General features: G+C 39.9%; 3 protein-coding genes across 5 annotated transcripts; 2 read left to right on the forward strand and 1 right to left on the reverse strand.

Annotated features, from left to right (window-relative positions):
• Positions 1–53: 53 nt before the first annotated feature.
• On the reverse strand, positions 54–2,639 carry LOC129747792 (zinc finger protein ZFP2-like). Of its 3 annotated transcripts, none has more exons than XM_055742139.1 (3): positions 2,383–2,639; positions 2,114–2,285; positions 54–1,975 (listed from the first exon to the last, which is right to left on the reverse strand). In XM_055742139.1, exons 2-3 carry the CDS (start codon positions 2,252–2,254, stop codon positions 206–208), a joined length of 1,911 nt encoding a protein of 636 aa, XP_055598114.1. In that variant the 5' UTR covers positions 2,255–2,285; positions 2,383–2,639; the 3' UTR covers positions 54–205. The 3 variants fall into 3 exon arrangements, with proteins under 3 accessions (XP_055598114.1, XP_055598115.1, XP_055598113.1); XM_055742140.1 differs by having other exon boundaries at positions 2,114–2,294; XM_055742138.1 differs by having other exon boundaries at positions 2,114–2,639.
• Positions 2,640–3,714: 1,075 nt separating this feature from the next.
• LOC129745875 (protein brambleberry-like) lies at positions 3,715–6,038 on the forward strand. Its single transcript, XM_055739245.1, has 3 exons — positions 3,715–4,080; positions 4,137–4,219; positions 4,281–6,038. Exons 1-3 carry the CDS (start codon positions 4,055–4,057, stop codon positions 5,906–5,908), a joined length of 1,737 nt encoding a protein of 578 aa, XP_055595220.1. The 5' UTR covers positions 3,715–4,054; the 3' UTR covers positions 5,909–6,038.
• A 7,087-nt stretch (positions 6,039–13,125) lies between these two features.
• On the forward strand, positions 13,126–17,355 carry LOC129741997 (uncharacterized). Its single transcript, XM_055733841.1, has 3 exons — positions 13,126–14,062; positions 14,151–16,958; positions 17,174–17,355. The coding sequence occupies exons 1-3, from the start codon at positions 13,126–13,128 to the stop codon at positions 17,353–17,355; spliced, it is 3,927 nt and encodes a 1,308-aa protein (XP_055589816.1).
• Positions 17,356–22,380: the final 5,025 nt, after the last annotated feature.

The raw sequence follows: 22,380 nt of genomic DNA on the forward strand, positions 1-22,380 counted from the left end.
GTTCAACTATAACATCATCTATAGAGAAAGCCTTATATGTATTATAAGCTCTTTATTTAAATTTAACCAACGACTGTTTTTCAGTTTACTTCTTAAAATATTCAAACTTAAATTTCACGAGTTAGAAAAAGCTGGATAAAACGTATCTCAATGTATAGAAAAATAACCCGTTCATTCGAACTATATGTTCCTTCCTAGTGAAATATCAGACAGCCGCCTCCTCCAGAAATAGCAATTCCGCCCCTTGTTCGTTCTCCCTGAACTCCAACGCAACTTCTTCGACAAGTATCATGTCAGCCTTCTCCAGATGTTGCTTGCGGATGTGCTGCTTAAGATAATCCTTGCGAGGATAGCGCCTCAAACAGTACTCGCACTGGAACGGCTTGGCTTCGTCGCCTGGAGCATGAGTACGTAGATGACGCTTGAGGTCCGATAGTTGCGATACACGTTTCGGGCAGATATGGCAGGCGTAGGCTTTTTCAGGCAAATGGGTTTTGGTGTGCACTTTAAGGCAGTACAGCCTCTTGAACGTAGCCGGACAGGAAGGACAAATGTACTTGCGCTCCTCACTATGGGAAATGCTGTGAATCCGAAGGAGGTCCCTGGTACGAAATGCTTTGCCACAATGTTGACAGATGAAACTTTTCGGGGCATTTGTATCGTGGATTTTTAAATGGGTCCGGAGGTAGATTTTTTTCTTGAAACGTTTTGAACAAATCGAACATGCAAACGGAAGTTCGGTGGAATGTGTCGCTTCATGGTTGCTCTTGTCACAAGACCGTTTGAAGCTGCGGCCACAAACTCTGCAGTCATATTTCCTAGTTTGCGTAGCTTTTTTCCGATGTATTTTGAGGTTCACTTCGAATTTGAATATTTTGTGGCACGTTTCACACACGTACGGTTTCTGTTTGTCCTCTGGAACTGGTGGATGATGGATTGAGATGTGCTCCATAAGCATTTGCGCGTTGGAAAACTCCTTTCGGCAACCACAGCAACGTGCTATATCCTCCTGTTGTTTCTTCGGAGGATGGTATGTTTGTTCGTGATTAATGAGAAAAGAGTGTTTCAAGAAAAATTCGCCGCATTGTTCGCATTGATACTGTTGGATAAGACGTTTATGGCTAACTAAGGATTTCCGGGTAGGATATCTACGGAAACAGACATCGCATTCGTATGGCTTCTCTGTGTTGGAAGTTTGCTCTGGTTTGTGAACCTGCTGTGAATGATAAAACAATTCATCTGCATTTTCAAATTCCTTCCGACATCCGCAACACTTGATGCCATTTTTGTATTGCTCGTGGTGTTTGAAGTGGGTATCTAGATTTGCCTGTGTCATGAAGCTTTTCCCACAATGGCGACAGGCGAATTTCCGGTTCACGGTTCTCTTGTGTTCCTTCAACAGATGAGACGCGGAAAACGTTTTGTAACAAATTGTGCAGACGAACGGTTTCGCTGGGTCCTGACCAGTGCCCTCTTTGAAGTGCGAAACTTCGGAATGGGTTTTCAGTTCATTTTCATCCGAAAAGTATTGCTTACATCCGCAACATTTGATCGGCATAGGAGTTATGATTGGGTCAGTTTGAGGTAGTTCATTGTTCTTCTCTGTACCTTCGTTGATTGCCACGTTATTAGATGCTGAGTTGACAAATTCAATTTCACGTTTTACATTGACCTGACCATCCAAAACGTTTGAACCTTCATTAATGAAGTCTCCCACGTGGTCTAACATATCGTCGTATGCTTCGGTTAAAAGAAATGCGTACTCCTCGGGGTTGATTTCGTCTTCATGGAGCTCAGAACTACCGAAGTTATGTTCCTTATTTTCGTGTTTGGCTCGTAAATCAATCTCGTGTTTAAATATGGATCTCAAGCTTTGATCGGAATCACGACACTTTTGAATGATGTGATAAGCTATTATCATGTATTCAGCACAGCTTCTACAGATGTTTCTCGGAAGAGCATCATCCTTCCTTATCTGTTAGGCCCGACACAAGAAAGTTTCCGATCGATGAATCATGAAATGAAATCGAAGATAAGGTAGTTATTAATCTCCTAGATAGATACGTTAGTTGTGCTTGTGCCACATACTGTTGATGAAAGCAAAATTTGTTACCTCAACTCGTGCGCATTCCGCAATCACATCCATCATTATTAGGTCTTCGAACTCATCATATACGCAGACAAAATCTTCTTCACACGTTTCCATGCAGATCCGACATACTTTGTAACAGTCGGGTTCAATGAGAACGTCCATTGTGGTTTGGATTCTGCTGTCCCAATACTATCTGGAAAGGCTTAGTTCTATTGCATTACTATAATCAGCGGGTGCATACCGACTAATAATTTCCTCAATGTGTAACCAATTATCATTTTTATACTTACCTGAACGATCTACACTTGTCTTGACTGAACTGGTTGAAGCTTTCTCCAGAAAGAAGACAATGCATTAAACTTTAACTATGTCTTGAATAGTAGTTTGTTTCATTAAAAAAATCACTTCCTTTGTTAAACTTGAGTAAATAATGTTGATGTAAAAAGGTGCTTAAGTGGTGCTGCGGTTTGTTTGATTTCAGTGATTCCAATAAACATACAAAATTGTTTGTTGTTTTTGTACACTTTCGTTCCTCACTGAGGATCCCCTTTTATAATGAGTGCCCTACATCAGGAACTCATCGCACTGATGTGCAACATAATCACATCAATTATGCTTCTAAGAGCAATAATAGCTGTGATAATAGCACCGGTTTTAAATTTTTGTTATTTCTAATAAAATGTGAATTTAGTCAATAGTTATATGTAGGATAACGCCTTGAAAGACATCGAAACCCGAATCAGAAAAGCCCGATCGCGTTTGCGTGTCTCCGGAATATCTGGCGGTCACGTCAGATTTCAGTACGAACAAAAATCCGAATCTTCAACTTCAACTCAAACGTCAAATCCGTATATGGGTTGACGAACGATATTTGCAGAGAGGCGCTTGAATGGAATCCAGAAGGACATCGGAGAAGAGGCAGACCCAGAAACTCGTGGCGGCAAAGCCTCGCCGCCGAAATCCGAGCTGTCGACATGAATCTTGACTAGGATCAAGTGAAGACGCTGGCTCCGGATCGTCAACAGTGGAGGTCTTTTAAAACGGCCCTATGTGCCGGAGAATCGACGCTGGACCATTAAGTAAGTAAGTATATGTAGGTTTATTTAAGTTGATTTGAAAAAAGACAGTTTAATTGGAAAGCGAAAACCGGATTTCAAGTAAGAAATTTTCAACGCTTTTTGGTTGAACAATATTCAAGCCTTAGTTGTAGTTGATATTAGGTTATTCTGGTTGCTTTAACGAGTTACTGGACGTGCACCCATTTTGTTCGAAAGGCTTGGTAGAGTCTCAGGTTTCACAAACAAGCGTTTGCAGCCATCAAAATGCGTTGCTTATAGTGTTGACTGGGATAGAATATAATATCCTTGCTGGGATTAAGGTTTAGGATACTTATTTGTACAGAAAAACACGCATTGATATGTATATTGCGTTCCAAATACCATTTTAATTGAATAGTAACTAAGTTGAACTAAAACTTCTGCTTAAATAAACTGAATAAATTCTCTACCCTGGAACAGCTGGTTCTACATTGTTATGCTGTCAAAATCTGAGCTACCTGAAAAAGAGTTCCTTTCGGATGTCGATGTCGCACGCGGTTTCAAATCAAAACACACTCACTTTGCTTTTTGTAGATTTTGTACACAAACGACACAAACGCTCCAGGAAAAAGTAACAAATTAATTGCCGCGCTAAATTATCGACTCCATTACGTTTGTTTTGCTTTATTTACAGCGTTTATATTAACTTACTTCCCAAAGATTATGATTACTGTTTAATGCGTTAATTCTTTTTAATCAAAATGCTTTGGCGTTGTCCATAAAAACCTTAAAGTGTAACGGGGCTATTTATAAACGTTTTCACTCATTTTTGTTTTGTGATGCGAATTCTGATGAAGGTTAACTTGGCACCGGTTAAAGAACAAAAGTGAATCGGAAAAATAGCCCGACAAAACATTTCAGCGAGATGATTTTTTGGAAATATAAGTCAAGGTAAATACAATACAATTTATTAGAAATACGGAAATGTTATGTTCATTCTTTTTTAGGTTTACAGTTCTTGTATTGATGCTTTTTTTAACTTGCGGAAAAACCTCGTTTGTTGATTATATATGGCCTTCATCTGAAAATTGTAAGTTAGAGTAACAATATTTTGACAAAAAATCTTTTTTAAATAATTCTTAAAATTTCAGCTAATCCCGACACCGCGGTAGACACTTTGCCAGGGGTGCCGTACGAATTGGCCGAAGGTGATGAAGCGTTTTTGCGAGAGGCTTCAAAATGGATCGGGAATAATTTGTCCAAATTGGATTTTTGCCATCATAGGGTAATCTTGAAGCTGAAAAACTCTTGCAACCAGTTGAATGCTGAGGAGATTGGCAAACTGGCCGTCATGTTACTGAACTGTCAGTCTGACTCGGAAGGACGTCGTATCTATCCTTGCACTGAGCAGATGAGCCTGAAGGAATGTACGTCTAATATGGATCCAGATACATGGAATGCCTACCATTTGGTGACGAATCGTGCCAAAGCCGTTTGCGCTAGTGTACGCCATGATCAGTTTCGAGGACTAACCGAGCTTACCGTTAACAAATTGATGAGTACGGCGCACGAACAGATAACAATGATGGGTCAGCTCGCGGAAAACCAGAAAGAATTGCAAAGTGTCACACAGGAAGCGATTGATGAGATGTCGGCTAATAATGATCGAATCATCAGTCAGCAGGGTGATATTATGAGACTGTCCGAAACCCATAGGGCCAAAGTTGAATCAAACTTCCGAGAACTAGTACGCGAGAAAAGTTTGATTCGTGCTGGTCAACAAGAGGTAGCAATTTTGCTGACAGATTTACGTACTAGGATCGACGATAGTATCAAGCAACTGGAGTCGCAATCCAAAAGGAGCAAACTGAATCATGCTTCGTTGCTTTCAGATATGGAAACTTTACAAAAACATGCTGCCATGATATCGAACAAAATTGACGAGACAGGAACACATTTTGCATCTCATCACAAAGCAGCGGAAGAACAATACCAATACACATTAGGACAGCTGCAAAAAATTAACAATACAGTTGCCAACATGTTGACAATGATAGGTGCCTTACAGAAAGATTTTAACCAAAAACTTAACTGGATTACGGAAAAAGTTGGAGGAAGTGATTACATCTTAAGAAAGATGAACACTATTGTTGTACACTTCTGTTACCTTGTTTTAGGAATGATTTGTTTGTCCTTTATCGGGGTAGATAAATTCATTAGAATTTTCTTCATATTATTGGTACCGGGAAACCTTATGGTTAACTTACTTGATCTTTTCGAATCTGATGTCATCCAGTTGAGCGTAGTATTAGTAAGCTTCATTTTAGCCGACGTAATCTGTCGAATAGCGCTCAAGTTCGTCCCAAAACCGCCAAGATCCAATCAATCAAGACACAGGCGCCGTAATAATCAAACCGAGCCCTCAGTACCATCACAACCGCAACCGGGCACTTCCAGGCGTGATCTTGAAGTTCCTGTTCCTGCGAGCCGTTCGCAAGATCAAACAGAGGAAGAGAATGACCGGTTATCTTATCTTGGGACTTTACGATCGAGGTTTTCACGTGAGAGATCTCAAACTCCTTTAACTAGAAACGGTTCAGTTGGGAGACGAAGTATGACTCCACTAACTGAACACGGTGATTCGGAGGAAGATGAAGGCGAAGAATTGCAACAGAGGCAGCAGCAATGCACTGCAAGAACATTACGTGGCGAACGGTGCCGAAGTGTTGCCCTGACCGGAAGAGATTTTTGCAGAATGCATGACCAGAGAGGATTGTGACGAACTCAGTTGCAGTTCATTTTCTCATCTAGCGGTAGTTTTTATCCTCGCGTGTTTTTTCTTTCTTTTTTATTTTCTACTCTAAAAGTTTTTTCACCAGTTGAGTACAATCAATAATAATTTTTAGATTTGAGAAATAGACAACAATCTACCTTAACCACAACTTGTGGAATAAGTAAATAGTTAAGTTGTATATATAATTGCTGGTACATGTGTTTTTCCCAATAATTCGGAATAAATTATGTTTACATATAAAAAAATAGTGTTGATATTTAAATTCAGATGATTAACTTGTTAAACCCCCTAGATAAGAATAAGTTTGGTAAGTTCAATCGACCCTTTATATTTTTATGTCCCAAAAAAGTTTTATGGAAACCCTAACGAATTTATGGTATTTTAAATTTTTCAAGGATGCTCTCTGAAAGCCTACATGAAAAACAGAACTAAAAGACCTGGTATCTGTTTAAGTTACACTAAAGCCCTAGCTCAGAAAAAAGTGGGAGCGCTAGATATTGCACCTTATATCTGAAGAACTACTGAACCGATTTCTACATGATCTCAAGATTTTTTAGTCACACAAAACTTTTTTATTATGTTTCAGTATTATGAGCGAAAAATCAAGATGAAGGTAGAGGTAACTTTTTTTGGTTTAATTTTTAATTTTTAAGCTTATGTGTCGGCGAACAATAGAGATATTCCATTTGGCGAGCATAGAATTTTTCGGTTGAATCGTACCGGTTTTTTGGTAATAAATACAGGTACATATTTCGGTAAACACAATCCGATACTTATTCGGTTTCAACGAGCTGTGCAACTGTCAATATTTTGAGAAATGATTTCATCGGGTTTATTATCGAGTTCGGTAATTTTCGTTAACTGCAGTGGTACGTATGGTTCGAATTTCATTATTGTAAAAAAGAAATGAACCAGCTGAAAGCTGAAAATCTCTATAATAAAGATATTAAAAAAAATATTGTAAAACATTTCAAACTGTTTTGATGTCTGAAAAACTTAATCCGCATTTATAAAACCCAAAAAATTGTTAAGAAAAATTATTTAATTTTTTACACTAATTAAACAATTAAAACTATTGAAAAAATAGATTTGTTTGTTTTGGTCTCTTAGTTAGTGGTAGACACAGTTATGTTTTCTGTGCAGTTATTTTCACCGATAAAAAATTGCTTTCAACTACATATTTCATAATTCATGCAGTAGAGGGTTAAAGATCTTCCAACATGAAGAAATTATCATAAAAACATTTCTTCTATTAGAAATCCCTCCACTATTGATTTGGTTCTAACGGATTTAGGCGAGCATTGTAGTCAATTAAAGGGTGATTCGATTTCGTCGAGAGTTGCCGGTAGTTTCAAGCGAAATCCTAACCTCTCTCTCCGAGATGCCGCAAATAAGCTGGGTGTATCGTCTACAACCGTGCATCGAGCCAAAAAACGAGCCGGACTATCGACTTACAAGAAAGTAGTTACTCCAAATCGTGATGATAAAGGTACACGACGATGCTGACGAAGTTTGACTGCGTGGTAATGGACGACGAAACCTACGTCAAAGCCGACCTGGGTTGCCAGGTGCCCAGATTTGTCTGTAAAACCAAGACTTTTGACCCTTCGTCCAGATATTGGTCAGACACAGATTTTGCCCAGATTTTTGCTGAGAGTGCCCAGATTTTACAGACTTTCAAAATTAAGTAATGAAATCAATATTCATGCATAGGATTTGATCCTTAAATGCCAGATTAGACTGAAATCTCGCTTGTATTCATTGGTATTTGACCAATCATTCATTAAACAATTATTTTTTAAAATAAGATCGGCATGGTAAGTGGTACGAAACAGTTTTGTTATATAATTCTCTACTAGAAAATAACCCGAATGCCACAAAATAACCTAACCCCCCCCCCCCCCTCCCGCTCACACGCATTGTCAAATTTCTTGTTTAGTACCGAATTTGTGATCTTCCCTATGCACAGACACACACAGACTTTTTTTCAAAATTGCCCAGATTTTTTCTCCTCAACACCTGGCATCCCTGAAGCCGACTACAAGCAGCTTCCGGGACAGGAGTTTTATACGGCAAAAGGAAGGGGAAAGGTAGCAGATATTTTCAAGCACATGAAACTGTAAAAGTTCGCGAAGAAATATCGGGTTTGGCAAGCCATCTGTACCTGGGGCTTGAAAAGCAGCATTTTCATAGCTTCCGGGACTGTCAACCAAGAAATTTACTTGAAAGAGTGTTTGAATAAACGTCTGCTGTCTTTCCTGAAGAAACACAGTTGTTTCGTACTGTTTTGGCCGGATTTGGCATCTGGCCATTATGGTAAAAAGGCCATGGAGTGGTACGCCGCCAACAACGTGCAGGTGGTTCCCAAGGACAAGAACCCTCCCAACACGCCAGAGCTGCGCCCAATTGAGAAATACTGGGCTATTGTCAAGCGAAACCTAAAGAAGACCAAAAAAAAACTGCTAAGGACGAGCAGCAGTTCATGGCAAACTAGCTTTCTGCGGCGAGGAAGGTGGACAAGGTGGCTGTACCAAATCTGATGGCAGGTGTTAAGCGTAAGGCCCGGCAATTCGTATTTGGAAAAGCTGTAGCCTAACTGAATATTTTTCCTGAATTTTATACTAATTAAACTTGAAACAGAAATTTCATTTGATTTTTTAAATAAACGATTTCGCCGATTTACACTCGTTTTCCCTTGACCAAGTTTTGACCGTATCACCCTTTAGTTACTCATGCAGACCTCAATTCAGACCATCTTCTAGTAACTTTTTCTTTATCCCTAAGTCCCATTGAAAACCCTTTAAAGTTAACAATGTGAGGGACGAATGGCTCCATAGATGTTAAAATCCCAATGATCAAATAAATAAATTAAAAAAAAATAATTAAGTCAACATTTAACTTTCCAAAAGCTGACTGGGAGCAATGTAGAAATTTTATTGAGCGTAATTTAGATGTAAACGTTCCACTGAATTCAAAAGAAGATATTGATTTGACTGTAGAAAAATTGACAACTTCAATAGTCAATGCTAAAGCCGCTTCAATGCCCAAAGTAAAATAAAAATTTAATCAACCTTTGATCGATGATGATCTTCATTTTTTAATACGACTGAAAAGCATACGTCGACGCCAGTATCAACGAACTAGAGATCCTTATTTAAAATTTATTTATTGCGACCTTCAAAAAGAGATCAAACGTCGTTTAAATTTTATTCGTAAAGAAAATTTTGCAAAAGCAGTAGAGGACATAAAACCCTGCTCAAAAGCATTTTGGAAATTCGCTAAAATTCTGAAAAAGCCACAGAAGCCAATTCCTACTTTGAAAGATGGTGATTAACTTCTTTTAACTAACGCAGAAAAAGCTCAAAAATTAGCCCAACAGTTTGATTCTGCTCATGATTTTAATTTTAAAGTTGTAAGTTCAATTAATGCTCAAATTTCCCTAGAATTTGATGATATTCTATCTACACTTCTAAACAAAATATATTTGAAAGTTCTTGTGAGACAAATATTGATGAACTTTAATTGATTTTCAAAAAATTAAAAAATATGAAAGCTCCGGGGGAAGATGGGATTTTCTACATTCGCTGATCCCATACGAACTCCGTTTCGCTTTCAACTTGGAATATATCATGAACAGTTTGTATGAAAGTCAATTGCCAAGCATTTCCCAGATGCATTTTCAAATTCATTGTTGAGCAATAATTGCAAAAGTATTGGACGATCTCTTTTTCAGTCATCTGCTACTTAATTTGAAATCAGGAACCAATCGACCGTGCCAAAAAAACCCCGTGTATAAATTTCGATTCGAGTGCTGCATGACAACCTCTTATACCATCTTTGATATCTGAAATCGATTGCCCTCTCCTCAAAACTCCCGTGTGCAAATTTGCAAAGCAATCCAATGCATAATAACGTCAATATTGCTAAAACAATGAAAAATTAATTAATATGGACGACCCCTTTCGTCTGCAAATTTTAACTCAACCCGATGTATAATAACGACGATATTGTAAAAATGTTGAAAGGTTAATATGGACGACCCCCTTTGCCAAACCCTGGCGCTGAATTTAATACCTGAAATCGATTACTCGTCCCTCAAAACTCTCGTGTACCAATTTTCATCTGAACCGCATAAAAACGTCAATATCACAAAGATATTGAAAAGTTAATAGGGACGACCCCTTTTGCCGGCCCCTTACACAAAATTTGATACCTCAAATCGATTGCACGTCACTCAAAACTATCGTATGCAAATTTTCAGTTGAATACGATGTGGAAGCACTCAAATTCAGAGTGGGTGACCACCCTATGAAAACATCCCCGCCGATGGAAACACCAGCGACAAGCAACAGATTCAAGTGCTACATCAGCAAACTGATCGAATAAATCGAATTGATAATTCGATTTATCGATCAGTTATTTGTTACAAAGAAAACTATGTGGCCATTTGAAGGAGACTCGAACGTTTCCAATTCCATCACGATGCACGATGTGGCATCGTATTCAGTGGACGGGGCCTTCATCGTGGCTCTGTTGATAGCCGCGCTCGTATTTCATTGGCGGCGCAGCCAACGCAGGCTGCGCCAACTGGAAGAGCATGCCAAGCGAGCGAAGCTTGGCATCGCTCAAGTGTAGAAGCCGTGCACATTTGATGCTGACACGGGCAGCATATTTGGTGCTGAGGTCAGCAGCACCAAAATGACAGACACCAACCCAACTGGACACCATCGAAGGTGCTGGTGGCACGCCACTCCAGAAAAGTGCACATTTTATGCCAACGGAGGCATCATCAACGGAACATCGATGACGGACGCATCATCAACCGTCATCATCGTTCAAGTGGACTTATGTAAAATTTGGAAAATAAAATTCAATCCAGTTTCTCCCGTCAGACGAGTTGGTTCTGATTTTTTATCACATCCCTTGCTCCTCCGGGAGGCTTCCCGGAAGAAGTTTTTGTACATTTCAGGACCATTAGTTTCGGGGGAAACCATTTCTGGTGACCCCGACGTGATTTCAGAAATGCAATCACAAAATTGAACAGGCCATCGAGGTCTTTGAGTAATAAATCGACGCGCGCGAGTGAAAAGTGAACGAGCCGATTACGCGGCAAAGAACAGTTCGGGCGCTGCCCTGATGACAATTTAAGAATAGTGAAGTGACTAAAGCAAGAAGTGCCGCTGGAAGCCATGTAACCTGTAGATTGTTAAGTGCTCAAACTCCCCCGGTGGGGGAGCAGTCTTCCCAACAATCACGTTTGCCAAAATGTCAAATCAAACCAAAAATTCTGAACCCACCAATATAACCAAGTGAGTGAGTGCAAGATGGGAAAATACAATGTGCACACAGTTTATTGCATACGTGGACTGGCGTAAATGCCGGAAAATTCAATCGTAGTGTAAAAAAAAAAAAAAAGTGTTTCCCGTCGATACTAAAGTGAAAACTGAACTATGAACACCCCGGATAAACCGGGTAATTCGGAACAAAAAGTGAAACCCCCAAAGAAGGGGAGAAAATACAGAAAGGTACCTGCAGACGAATATTTGACGTTTTTCGGCAAGGTACACAGTGGACCCACACACGGTCCAGGGGGCCATGAGGTAACACCAAGAAAGTTAGAAGGCGCCGACGGCACTCCCAGCATAAATTAACTACGAAATCGTAAGTAGAACACAAAAATGGCTGACGAAGCCACTCTTGCCGTTTATTCGGCGCAACTCGCCGCCCTTGAAGGGGCAATAAAAAGTCTAAACAATTATGCAAAAGGTATTACTGCCGATGCGCTGCCATCGGTAATATACTTACAATCGAAACATGACCTGTTGGAATCCTTGTTCCAACAGGCTTCTAGCGTAATGCTTAAGCTGGAAGGCAACGGCACGGGCAGCCACCGACGGGGCCCGTTGATGACCATGTATTGCGACACCAAAACGGATCTGCTTGGGTGGATCCGCAAACAAGAAAAAGCAGAAAGACGAGATGCCTCCCCGGGAGGTACGGCCAATCTGCTCGACCAGACGATGGCAACAGTAAATGCTCGCACGGATCATTTACCTCGATTGGAGCTGCCCAAATTCCACGGAGCAGCTACAGAGTGGATATCCTTTAAGGCTCGGTTTGATAAACGAGTCTCCACTCTCACAGAGGATGCAAACAAATACGCATTTCTCGCAAAATGTCTCGAGTACGAGCCTGCCAGAAACACTTGTGAGGCACTCGAGAACTCTGGCCTACCCTTCCACGAGGCATGGGCTAAGCTGGAGGAAAGATTTTACAAAAAGAGAGTAGCATTCGAAGGCTACTTCTTCAACCTACTAAAATTAAAAAAGATGACTAAACCATCGCAACGAGCGATTCTAACACTGATCGATGCCGTCGACACATTGCTATCTGCCACAAAGCAGATAGCCAATGAACAGGTCGGCAATCTAGGCTGCATTGCCAGCGGTTTACTTGTCTGCATCGTTAAAGAGCGATTGGATGAATCCACCTTACTGAAGATTGAAGAGAAAATGGACTTGCAGAAGATTTATTCGTGGGCTGATTTTAAATCAGAATTGGAAAAACTCGCAAATCAACTTACGTGCAAGGCAGCTGCCGAAGCTGCCCATGTTAATCATCGGCCTCAGTTTAGAAGCGCTGCTGTAGTCAGCGTCAAGGCCCCTGCAAACAATGAGAAAGGAGTCACCCTGCGATGTTTCTTCTGCTCCAATGACGGACACACGGTATTTATGTGTCCAAAATTCACGAAGATGGACATCTCGGAAAGATGGGAATCCGTAAAATACGGGAGGCACTGTTTCAATTGCCTCCTACAAGGACACTCTACTAAAACATGCAAATCAAACAAAAAATGTCAAACCTGTAACGGCAAGCATCACACTTTGCTGCACAGGGACACCGTATACAAAGGGGAATCCGAATCTCGCACCACTCCAGGAAAAGACGTCGCTCAGGCGTCCACATCGTCATCACAAAAGTGACTAGAACGAGAAGAATATGTCTTCCTAGGCACGGCGATCGTAAACGTTTCAGGAGAGAATGAGTGGCATTCTCTTCGATGCTTATTAGATTCAGGCAGCCAGATAGAAACGATCACAGAAAAGGCTGCTCGTACGCTAGGAATCCCCACGCACCCCACCAATATTACCATAAATGGAATTGGTGGACAATTAACTGTGAGAAGAGGCATTAGCACAATAATGACCTCCAAATACAATAATTTCGAAGAGGCACTGGAATTGATGATAGTGCCCAAGATCTTGGAAAACCAACCCTGCACAACATTAGATGAAAATGAGCTGACCATCCCGAACGAACTAGAACTCGCAGATCCGACGTTCTACAAATCCGGCGAAATAGACATTCTCCTAGGAGCGAGAGTGTTCTTCAAAATATTAGGGCCCGGTCGACTCAACACTATGAATGGCCCCAACTTTCAGGAAACGATCCTAGGTTGGGTAGCATGTGGAGTACTTCAACAAGGGAGTTCCACAACAATTGACACAGCAATAGTTTATGTTGCCAAAAATGAATCAAATTTCCCCCAAGATGAATTAGCCAAACTTATCGAGAAGTTTTGGCGTCTCGAAGAATGTAGTCCCCACGAGTGGGAACCAAAACAAACAAATGAAAGTGAAGCCGAATTACACTTTAAACAAACGTTGCAAATAGCTGCTGATGGCAGATATATCACCCGCATACCATTATGCGGAGATCCATCATCATTGGGGGACTCGTATCAACAAGTTCACAGAAGATTTCTCTCACTGGAGCGAAGACTTCAAAACAACCAAGATCTCTACGAAGAATATCGCACATTTATGAACGAATATGAACATATGGGACACATGGCACCCATCACAGCTGACGATTTTCATAAAGTTAAATACTTTATACCTCACTCATGTGTAGTAAAGCCTGAATCAACCTCTACCAAATTAAGGGTAGTGTTTGATGCCAGCGCGAAAACATCGAACGGAATATCCCTCAACGATATTCAAATGGTGGGACCCACCATCCAAAAGGAACTCTTCGATCTACTGATTGAGTTCAGAACTCACAACAAGGTATTAGTGGCAGACGTCGCCAAAATGTACAGACAAACACTTGTCGCATACGAAGACACTTGGCTACAATGCATATTGTGGCGCAACAACCCCAACGAGCCTATGAGAGCATACAGATACGACTGTCACATACGGTGAAGCGTCTTCCTCGTTTTTAGCCTGTCGAGCTCTACATGAAGCTGCAGAAGACTATCGTGAAGTAAACGCAAAAGTAGCAGATGCAATTCAAAACTCATTCTACGTTGATAATCTCATGATCGGAGCCTCCTCCACCTCCGAACTTATTGAATTAAAGGAAGGCATCGAACATGCCCTATCACTCCACGGATTTCCACTACGAAAGTGGGCTTCAAATGATAACAGTGTACTGGAGGGCATTCCGGAGAAAGATCTGGAACCCCTGATTCAAGTAGGAGACCAGGAAGTTATTAAAACTCTAGGAGTGGGCTGGAACCCCATGAATGATGTGTTCCAGTTCATCAATGTAAAGAATTCGAACGAAGTAATCAGATCACTAACGAAAAGACAAATGGTCTCGAAGATACTGAGGTTGTACGACCCCATTGGTCTAATCCAACCAGTAATCATCACGGCCAAGATCCTAATGCAGGATTTATGGACTCACAACATTAGCTGGGACGACGAAGTTCCAGACCGTTCTCTTCAGCAGTGGAGAATCTTTGAAGCATCTTTAACAGAATTGAAATCTATCGAGATTCAAAGGATGACAATCCCAAGCCAAACCATTGTCCTTGACTTGCACGGATTCAGTGACGCATCGGAGAAAGCTTACGGATGCGTCATCTACATGCATTCGATCGATTTGCAAGGCGAAGAACGCACAAACCTGTTATGCGCCAAGTCACGGGTAGCACCTCTAAAAAAGGTTACTCTTCCACGTCTAGAACTGCTAGCAGCAGTATTGCTAGCAGAACTCGCCTCCAGAATAAAAGGAATACTAGGGCAACGAATCACATCGGAATATTACTACAGCGACTCCCAGGTGACACTGAGTTGGATAAAATCTTCTAGTACACGCTGGGGGACATTCATCAGAAACAGAGTAGAAAAAATACATGCATGGACGGACCCAGACCGTTGGAAGTACGTCTCGACCAAAGAAAACCCTGCAGATATGGTCTCCAGAGGAGTACCAGTCAAGAAATTGATAGAATCAAAGTTGAACTTCTGGTCACACGGACCAGAATCCATCCAAAAAAGAGAGAGATATCCCCTACCAGGATACCAATACGATGTGACAGCTGAACAAGAGAAAATCAAAAGACCTGCTGTTCTGCTTGTAGCAGCCAAGGGAAAGGAGTGTAAAGACTACATATCAGAATTCCCTCATCACAACTCATTCAGCAAAACAGTAAGACATTTCGCGTGGATCAATCGAGCAATCCACAACATGCAAAGAAGCAAAGGTTATTCGGACATCACATATGAGAAACGGTCCGGGCCACTCACCGCGAATGAATTAGAAGAAGGATTATTGCTAATATCCAAAATCATGCAAGCCACTATCTACCCAAATGAAGTGGCAGAATTAAGGAAAAAGGGAGAGGTAACTTCAAAGGGACCATTCCAACACTTGAACGCAAACGTGAAAAATGGCGTAATACACGTCTCAGGAAGATTAAATAGTGCAGAAATGCCTGCATCTCAAAAGAATCCCGTGCTCATTCCTAAATCGCACCCATTTTCAAGAGTCATACTTCGACATATCCATGAAAGTAACTTTCACGCAGGAATGAACATAATAATAAACGAATTCAGACAAAAGTTCTGGATGAAGGACCTGAGAAGAACAGTTCAGGGAGTCATCCAACAATGCATATTGTGTACAAGAGCACGCCCCAAACGCCTACAGCAGCAGATGGGACAATTACCAACACCAAGAGTAACAGAATCATCAGCATTCACTCATACTGGAGTGGATTTATGCGGTCCATTTGAGGTGCTGATAAACCAAAAATCAAAATGCAAGACAACGGCTTATGCATGTATTTTTGTATGTTTCGCCACAAAAGCCGTACACCTAGAAGTCGTCGAGGACCAGACGGCAGCAGCCTTCATATCAGCGCTGCTTCGATTCACAGCTGTAAGAGGAGTTCCAGATATTATTTACTCCGACAACGGACGCAACTTCGTAGGAGCTAGCAGAGAACTAAATCGCCTACGAAAAACATACAACAACGAAGTATTTCAGAACAAACTAGTTGACTCAGCAGCCAGTCATGGAATACGATTTTCGTTTATCCCGCCTCGAAGTCCGAACTTCGGGGGACTCTGGGAATCGAACATAAAAGTAGCCAAACGTCTATTCAGCGCAGCCGCCAGAGGAGTTCAGCTGAATATAATGGAACTTCAAACACTATTTTATCAAGTAGCCGCAGTAATGAACTCGCGGCCGCTAACACCGATCTACACGACGCCTGATGCACCAACCGCACTCACGCCTGGACATTTTTTGATAGGTCGGCCAATGCTGACTGTACCTATTCCAACACAAAATGAAAGCGCAAACAACCTAACGACTAGATGGAAACGAATACAATCACAAATCGAACAATTCTGGAGAAGGTGGAGAGACGAATATCTTCATCAACTGCGAGATTATGCAAAATGGACCAAACAAAAAGCTAACGTCAAAATTGGTCAAGTAGTACTGGTCGGAGACGACAACATTCCTGTAGCAAGATGGCCTATGGGAATCATTACTCAAGTGTATCCAGGCGAGGATGGAATAGTCCGAGTGGCAGTCGTGCGAACCTCCTCCGGGATCTACAAGCGTAACGTAAGAACGCTAGCCCCTTTACCAATAGAAGAAGACGAAGATCCCGAAATTGCATCAACAACTCAACAACCAGAAGGTGTGGCCTCTGATGAACGACCACCTCCACCCGAAATAATCGAACTTGAAGATGACCCCCCGCCGCAAGCACCACAAATGATTTGGGACGGTAGGCTACGCCCTCGTCCCAAAGGGGGGAGAAAATGGAAGCACTCAAATTCAGAGTGGGTGACCACCCTATGAAAACATCCCCGCCGATGGAAACACCAGCGACAAGCAACAGATTCAAGTGCTACATCAGCAAACTGATCGAATAAATCGAATTGATAATTCGATTTATCGATCAGTTATTTGTTACAAAGAAAACTATGTGGCCATTTGAAGGAGACTCGAACGTTTCCAATTCCATCACGATGCACGATGTGGCATCGTATTCAGTGGACGGGGCCTTCATCGTGGCTCTGTTGATAGCCGCGCTCGTATTTCATTGGCGGCGCAGCCAACGCAGGCTGCGCCAACTGGAAGAGCATGCCAAGCGAGCGAAGCTTGGCATCGCTCAAGTGTAGAAGCCGTGCACATTTGATGCTGACACGGGCAGCATATTTGGTGCTGAGGTCAGCAGCACCAAAATGACAGACACTAACCCAACTGGACACCATCGAAGGTGCTGGTGGCACGCCACTCCAGAAAAGTGCACATTTTATGCCAACGGAGGCATCATCAACGGAACATCGATGACGGACGCATCATCAACCGTCATCATCGTTCAAGTGGACTTATGTAAAATTTGGAAAATAAAATTCAATCCAGTTTCTCCCGTCAGACGAGTTGGTTCTGATTTTTTATCACATCCCTTGCTCCTCCGGGAGGCTTCCCGGAAGAAGTTTTTGTACATTTCAGGACCATTAGTTTCGGGGGAAACCACGATGTATAATAACGCACGCTCTTTTTTTAAACTCAAAATTAAGTAGTTTTGGTTCAAAACAGCTCTTCGGTGGCCGCCCTCAACTTTGAGTTTGACTGGGCAATAGCAATACTAAGTTCTGATAGGCATACTCAATACTAAGTTCGGCAGCCGAACTCGAATTTATCCTTTTTTTCGAGGGTAGCTTATTTTCAGGGAATTAAAGGTTGATTAAAATTTGTTGTACCCGGATGTTGCTGTTCCGGTACATTGCATTGCAATTACAGAGCGGTGGAAAGTTTTGACACTCCCGGTCAAAGAAAACTTCCGGATGTTACTTCCTAAGGGAAGTAAACAACATCCGGAAGTTTCCGGACATTCCAAGCCGCTCACCATATGATGACAATGACGGACAGAATTTTACGCTGACACGGTGAACATGCATTTCATTATTCATAGTCTTCCGGTAATCGTTCCGGAACGACAAAATTTTGCGACGTGTTCGTTGGTTGCTGTTCCGGTTCGAACTGAACTCGCTAAGTGTTTTCAGTCCAACAAAGAGAGTTCAATTTTTAGTTCATAAGATCGAACTCAGCTTTGATCCCTCGTCGAAGGAAAAAAAGGGATCAATTTTGAGTTCGCAGTTTGAACTCCGTTTTGATACATCGCAAGGAGGAAAAATGGTACTTAACTTTAAGTTCATAGAATCGAACTATGTTTTGAACCTCGGTCATACTTAATTTTGAGTTAAAAAAAAGAGCGTGCGTCAATATCGCAAAAACAGCGAATAGTTAATATGGACGACCCCTTTGGCTAACCCCTTACACAAATTTTGGCAGCTAAAATCGATTGTTCGTCTTTCAAAGCACTCATGTGCAAATTTTCAACACAATCCGACAAAAAGTAACATCAATATCGCGAAAACAATAATTGTCTTGTATGGACGACCCCCTTCAGAAGGGGTCATCCGAAAATTTGAAAACATTTTTCGTCATTCCTGATCCTAATGAGCATCCGTGCCAAATTTCAGACCTCTAGCTCCTAAGACGGCTGAGTCTATAGAGGACAAACAAACAAACATACAGAAATTGCTTTTTATATACACAGCAAATTTTTTTTTGCTGGTTTTTGTCCCGCTGACTTTCCAGCAAAATTTCCAGCAACTTAAATTTCTGGAAAAAACTGCAAACGTTAATGCTGGTTTCCAGCACTTAAAATTGCTGGAAAATCAGCAATCCAGATTGCTGGAAACCAGCTATTTCTTTCAACACAACCGGCTGTATTTAGTATCAAATTTATATTTTATTTCAAAATTAAATTTTGATTACTGGCTGTGCATATAATAAGTAATAAAAACAATTATTTCCTCCCATTTTTCCATAAAGGGATACATTTATTTCCAGAAACACGATATTTTTTTAAAAATATTCTATAAATCCGGCTCTGAGCTGGCAGTTTTGTGCCAAAGTGTTGATCATCCGCCACCTGTAAAACTAGTTTTGATAAGAATATTTTAGAGAATATCTATCTGTCTAAGAAAAACTCACCCTTGACTTGTTATCTGGTTGCTAGAATATAGAGGAAAATAAAATAATTATATTAATTTAACCAAAATTCGTAAAATAGAATCTCACCTTGCTTACAGCGTACGAAACAAAAACAAACTCGAAATTGACAACTCGATTGCTGATTTTCCAGCAAACTAGATCAATTGCTGGAAAGTCCAGCAATGTGAAAACAGCAAAAATGACAAGAACACAACTGAATGCTGAAAAATCCAGCAATTCGAAAACCGATGGTTTGATAACAATTTTTTTTCCTAAAACATTTTTGCTTGAACAATGCATACACACGTGAAAAAATGTACATGTACTAAGTACAAATGATTCAAGTTAAAGTTATTTTGCATGAAAAGTTTTTTAATTTTGAAAATAAGTCCTAGTTCTAGTCCTAGTCCATTTTTTCATGAAGCTTAAAAAATATAGGTACTTGTGATATAGCTCAATTGGTAAATCAGTTGCCTTCTGAGCTGATGTCCGTGAGTTTGAGAGTAAACATCGAACACAGTTGTTCCTGATAAGTGATTGGTGTGCCAGCTGCATTGTTGAGAAAAGTCGCGAATGGAACAATGATGTAGGAACTACTATTATAATCGAAACAAAAAAAAAGGATTTTGAACGCTTCATTTAGAAAAAAACTTTTTTACTCATAACATGAGGGAGCTCATTCTTTTGAACCACAAGCATAACAATTTTAAGCTTGGGTGAAAATGTAGCAAATATTCAGCAATAAAAGTAAAAAATTAGGTTTACTGTTCAAATAAGGTTTATTTTTTACTTTTGTAAACTCGATTAAAAATAAAGATTTTAGTAAGAACCGTTGATTTTGAAGAATGAAGAATCTGCAAAATATGTTAATAATGTTTAATAAAATTACCAGCTGAAATTTTACTTGAGAATAAAAAACAAATCCAAAAATTATCATTAAATTTTTTTATATTTCATAATTATAATCCTGTGAGCCTGTGAAAATTTAAATCTAGATTTTTGAAAATACAAATTATTTTAAATGAATCTACATCTTACTTTTTTATGTGTGATTTTAATCAGGTTTGTGTTTCCCAACTGATTTTGGTTGAATTTTAATTTTTTGAAACCAAGAATCAAAGTAATGAAACTGCGATCTCCTACAATTTGAATACTTGATAAAATTTAAACATTGATATTTTGATATTGATTAAAATCTTAAATTTGAGCTAAATCTAGATACAAACCTGGGATTTTATTTCCTAGTCTGAATTCTGCAATTTGAACCCAAAATCAAATCCTTATCTTATTCCAGATAAGAAATTTTATGAATTTGAAATCAAAAAACGAAATTTGTATCAGAACTCTTAACCAGAAATCTTTTATTAGGTTCTGAATTTATGGTTTCCAATATGATTTTGTTTCCATTGTTTATTCGTAATTGAATTTGTAAATTTAAACAACATTTTGAAGGATGAAATTGTTTCACATTTTTTAAATCTGAACTTTCTTATGTTTCAACTTTGCATAAAAATTAAGGAAAAAAATTTCAGATCAAAATCTTAAAAATGGTTTGCAATTTTTATATTATCTTTTCATATTCCGAAATTATGAGTCTCGAATCTTAAAAATTCATCAAATTTTAGATTGAAATGCATAATTAAGGTTCAAAGCAGGATTCTTCACCAAAGATGATAAAAACTGAAAATCAAGAACAATGAACTGGATACTTACTAGATATTTTTCCGCATGTATCTGGGCTGGGAAAATCCAGGCAATTTTATTTCAAAACCTTGCAAAATGAGGACATATTGTTTCATAATTTTCCCAAAAATCCGGCCAATATGCAGGCGAACTACAGAATTATTTCATTGAAATGAAAAAACACGTGGAAAACTGTTTTATTTAATTGAAATACATCAGCCGATTATATTTAAGGTTTCCCAAATATCGTTTATGTTTATTTTGGCTAAATTTACTTAAAAAAAATTTGGACGCAAGACCGCAAGATACATAATTCTTATGACTTTATTGAAATTTTCGTTTGATTTTGCAAATTGAGTGAGTAATTCTGGTCAAAATCCGGACAATCTGGTAAGCTTAGTCTAACTTCATTGAGATTCAATATTTGGGACTGAATTATCATCAACAAGTGAGAATTTTTTTGAAAAACTGATATAGAATTGTGGTTCTGGGATGAGATTTTGTGGTTTTGGAGTCGAATCTGAAATTTGAATCTGCATCTCAAATGTAAATCTGAAATCTTAAATCTGAATCTCAAATTTGAATCTGAAATCTGAATTTTTAAAACCAAATGTTTTGAATCTACCTACGTGTTTTTTATCAAACCTTGCTAGTTATCATAACTTTTCACTTTTTTCTCATGCCCGCATTAGCGCTTCCTGGACATTGTGTCATCGCCAAAAGGATATCGTGCGTGCCCTGGCGTATCGATATCCTATGTCAGGTGAAGGTTATCCTCCAAACAGCGTGTTTTTTTCCTCCACGAGCGGATGCTGTTTGTTGCTATCGTTACCCATCGGGTGAGGATGTTATTTTCTTCTCATGCTACCCAGAGAGAAAGGTAGCAAAACATAGCGATGCGGTTTAATAGATGAGCAATGAATCGTATCGGCTGAAAATTGAGCATTGTTGAATTTTCTATTTTTCTTTCTATTTTCCACCATACCTCGAAAATTCTCTCTCGTTTATCAATTCGATCGTATCGCCATGTGTTCAAGAGGAGAGCGTTCATTTCTGCATGAACGTTCTAGACGTTTGATGAACATTTCGTTCCAGGCGTGGAATATGGTTGTTTATGTTTTCCTTCCTTTCGGTCGGTAAGTTATGCAATATATACCGGTGCTTTTTCCCTTATTTCTGTCATCGCTATGTATGTTGCTATTAATAAGGCATGACCGGGGAGAATGGCTATTCTTTTGTCGGGCAGACGGGAGCATAAAAAGTGTGGAAGGAAAGTGAGAAAAAAATTATTGTTCAAGTGCTCCTCCAATGCTTTTTCTACATACATACATAGGTACGAGCAACATGCAGAGTCTTTAGCTGCGATGACCGAATAACTGTGGGGTGGAGTGTGGAGTGGGTATGGAGCAGCATAAACATTCGGAGTAGCTAGTTTTTTTTTTGCGTTGAAAGAAAAG

The sequence above is a fragment of the Uranotaenia lowii genome, chromosome 2 (genome assembly GCF_029784155.1).
Source record: "Uranotaenia lowii strain MFRU-FL chromosome 2, ASM2978415v1, whole genome shotgun sequence".
In the NCBI taxonomy this organism is placed as follows: Eukaryota; Metazoa; Arthropoda; class Insecta; order Diptera; family Culicidae; genus Uranotaenia; species Uranotaenia lowii.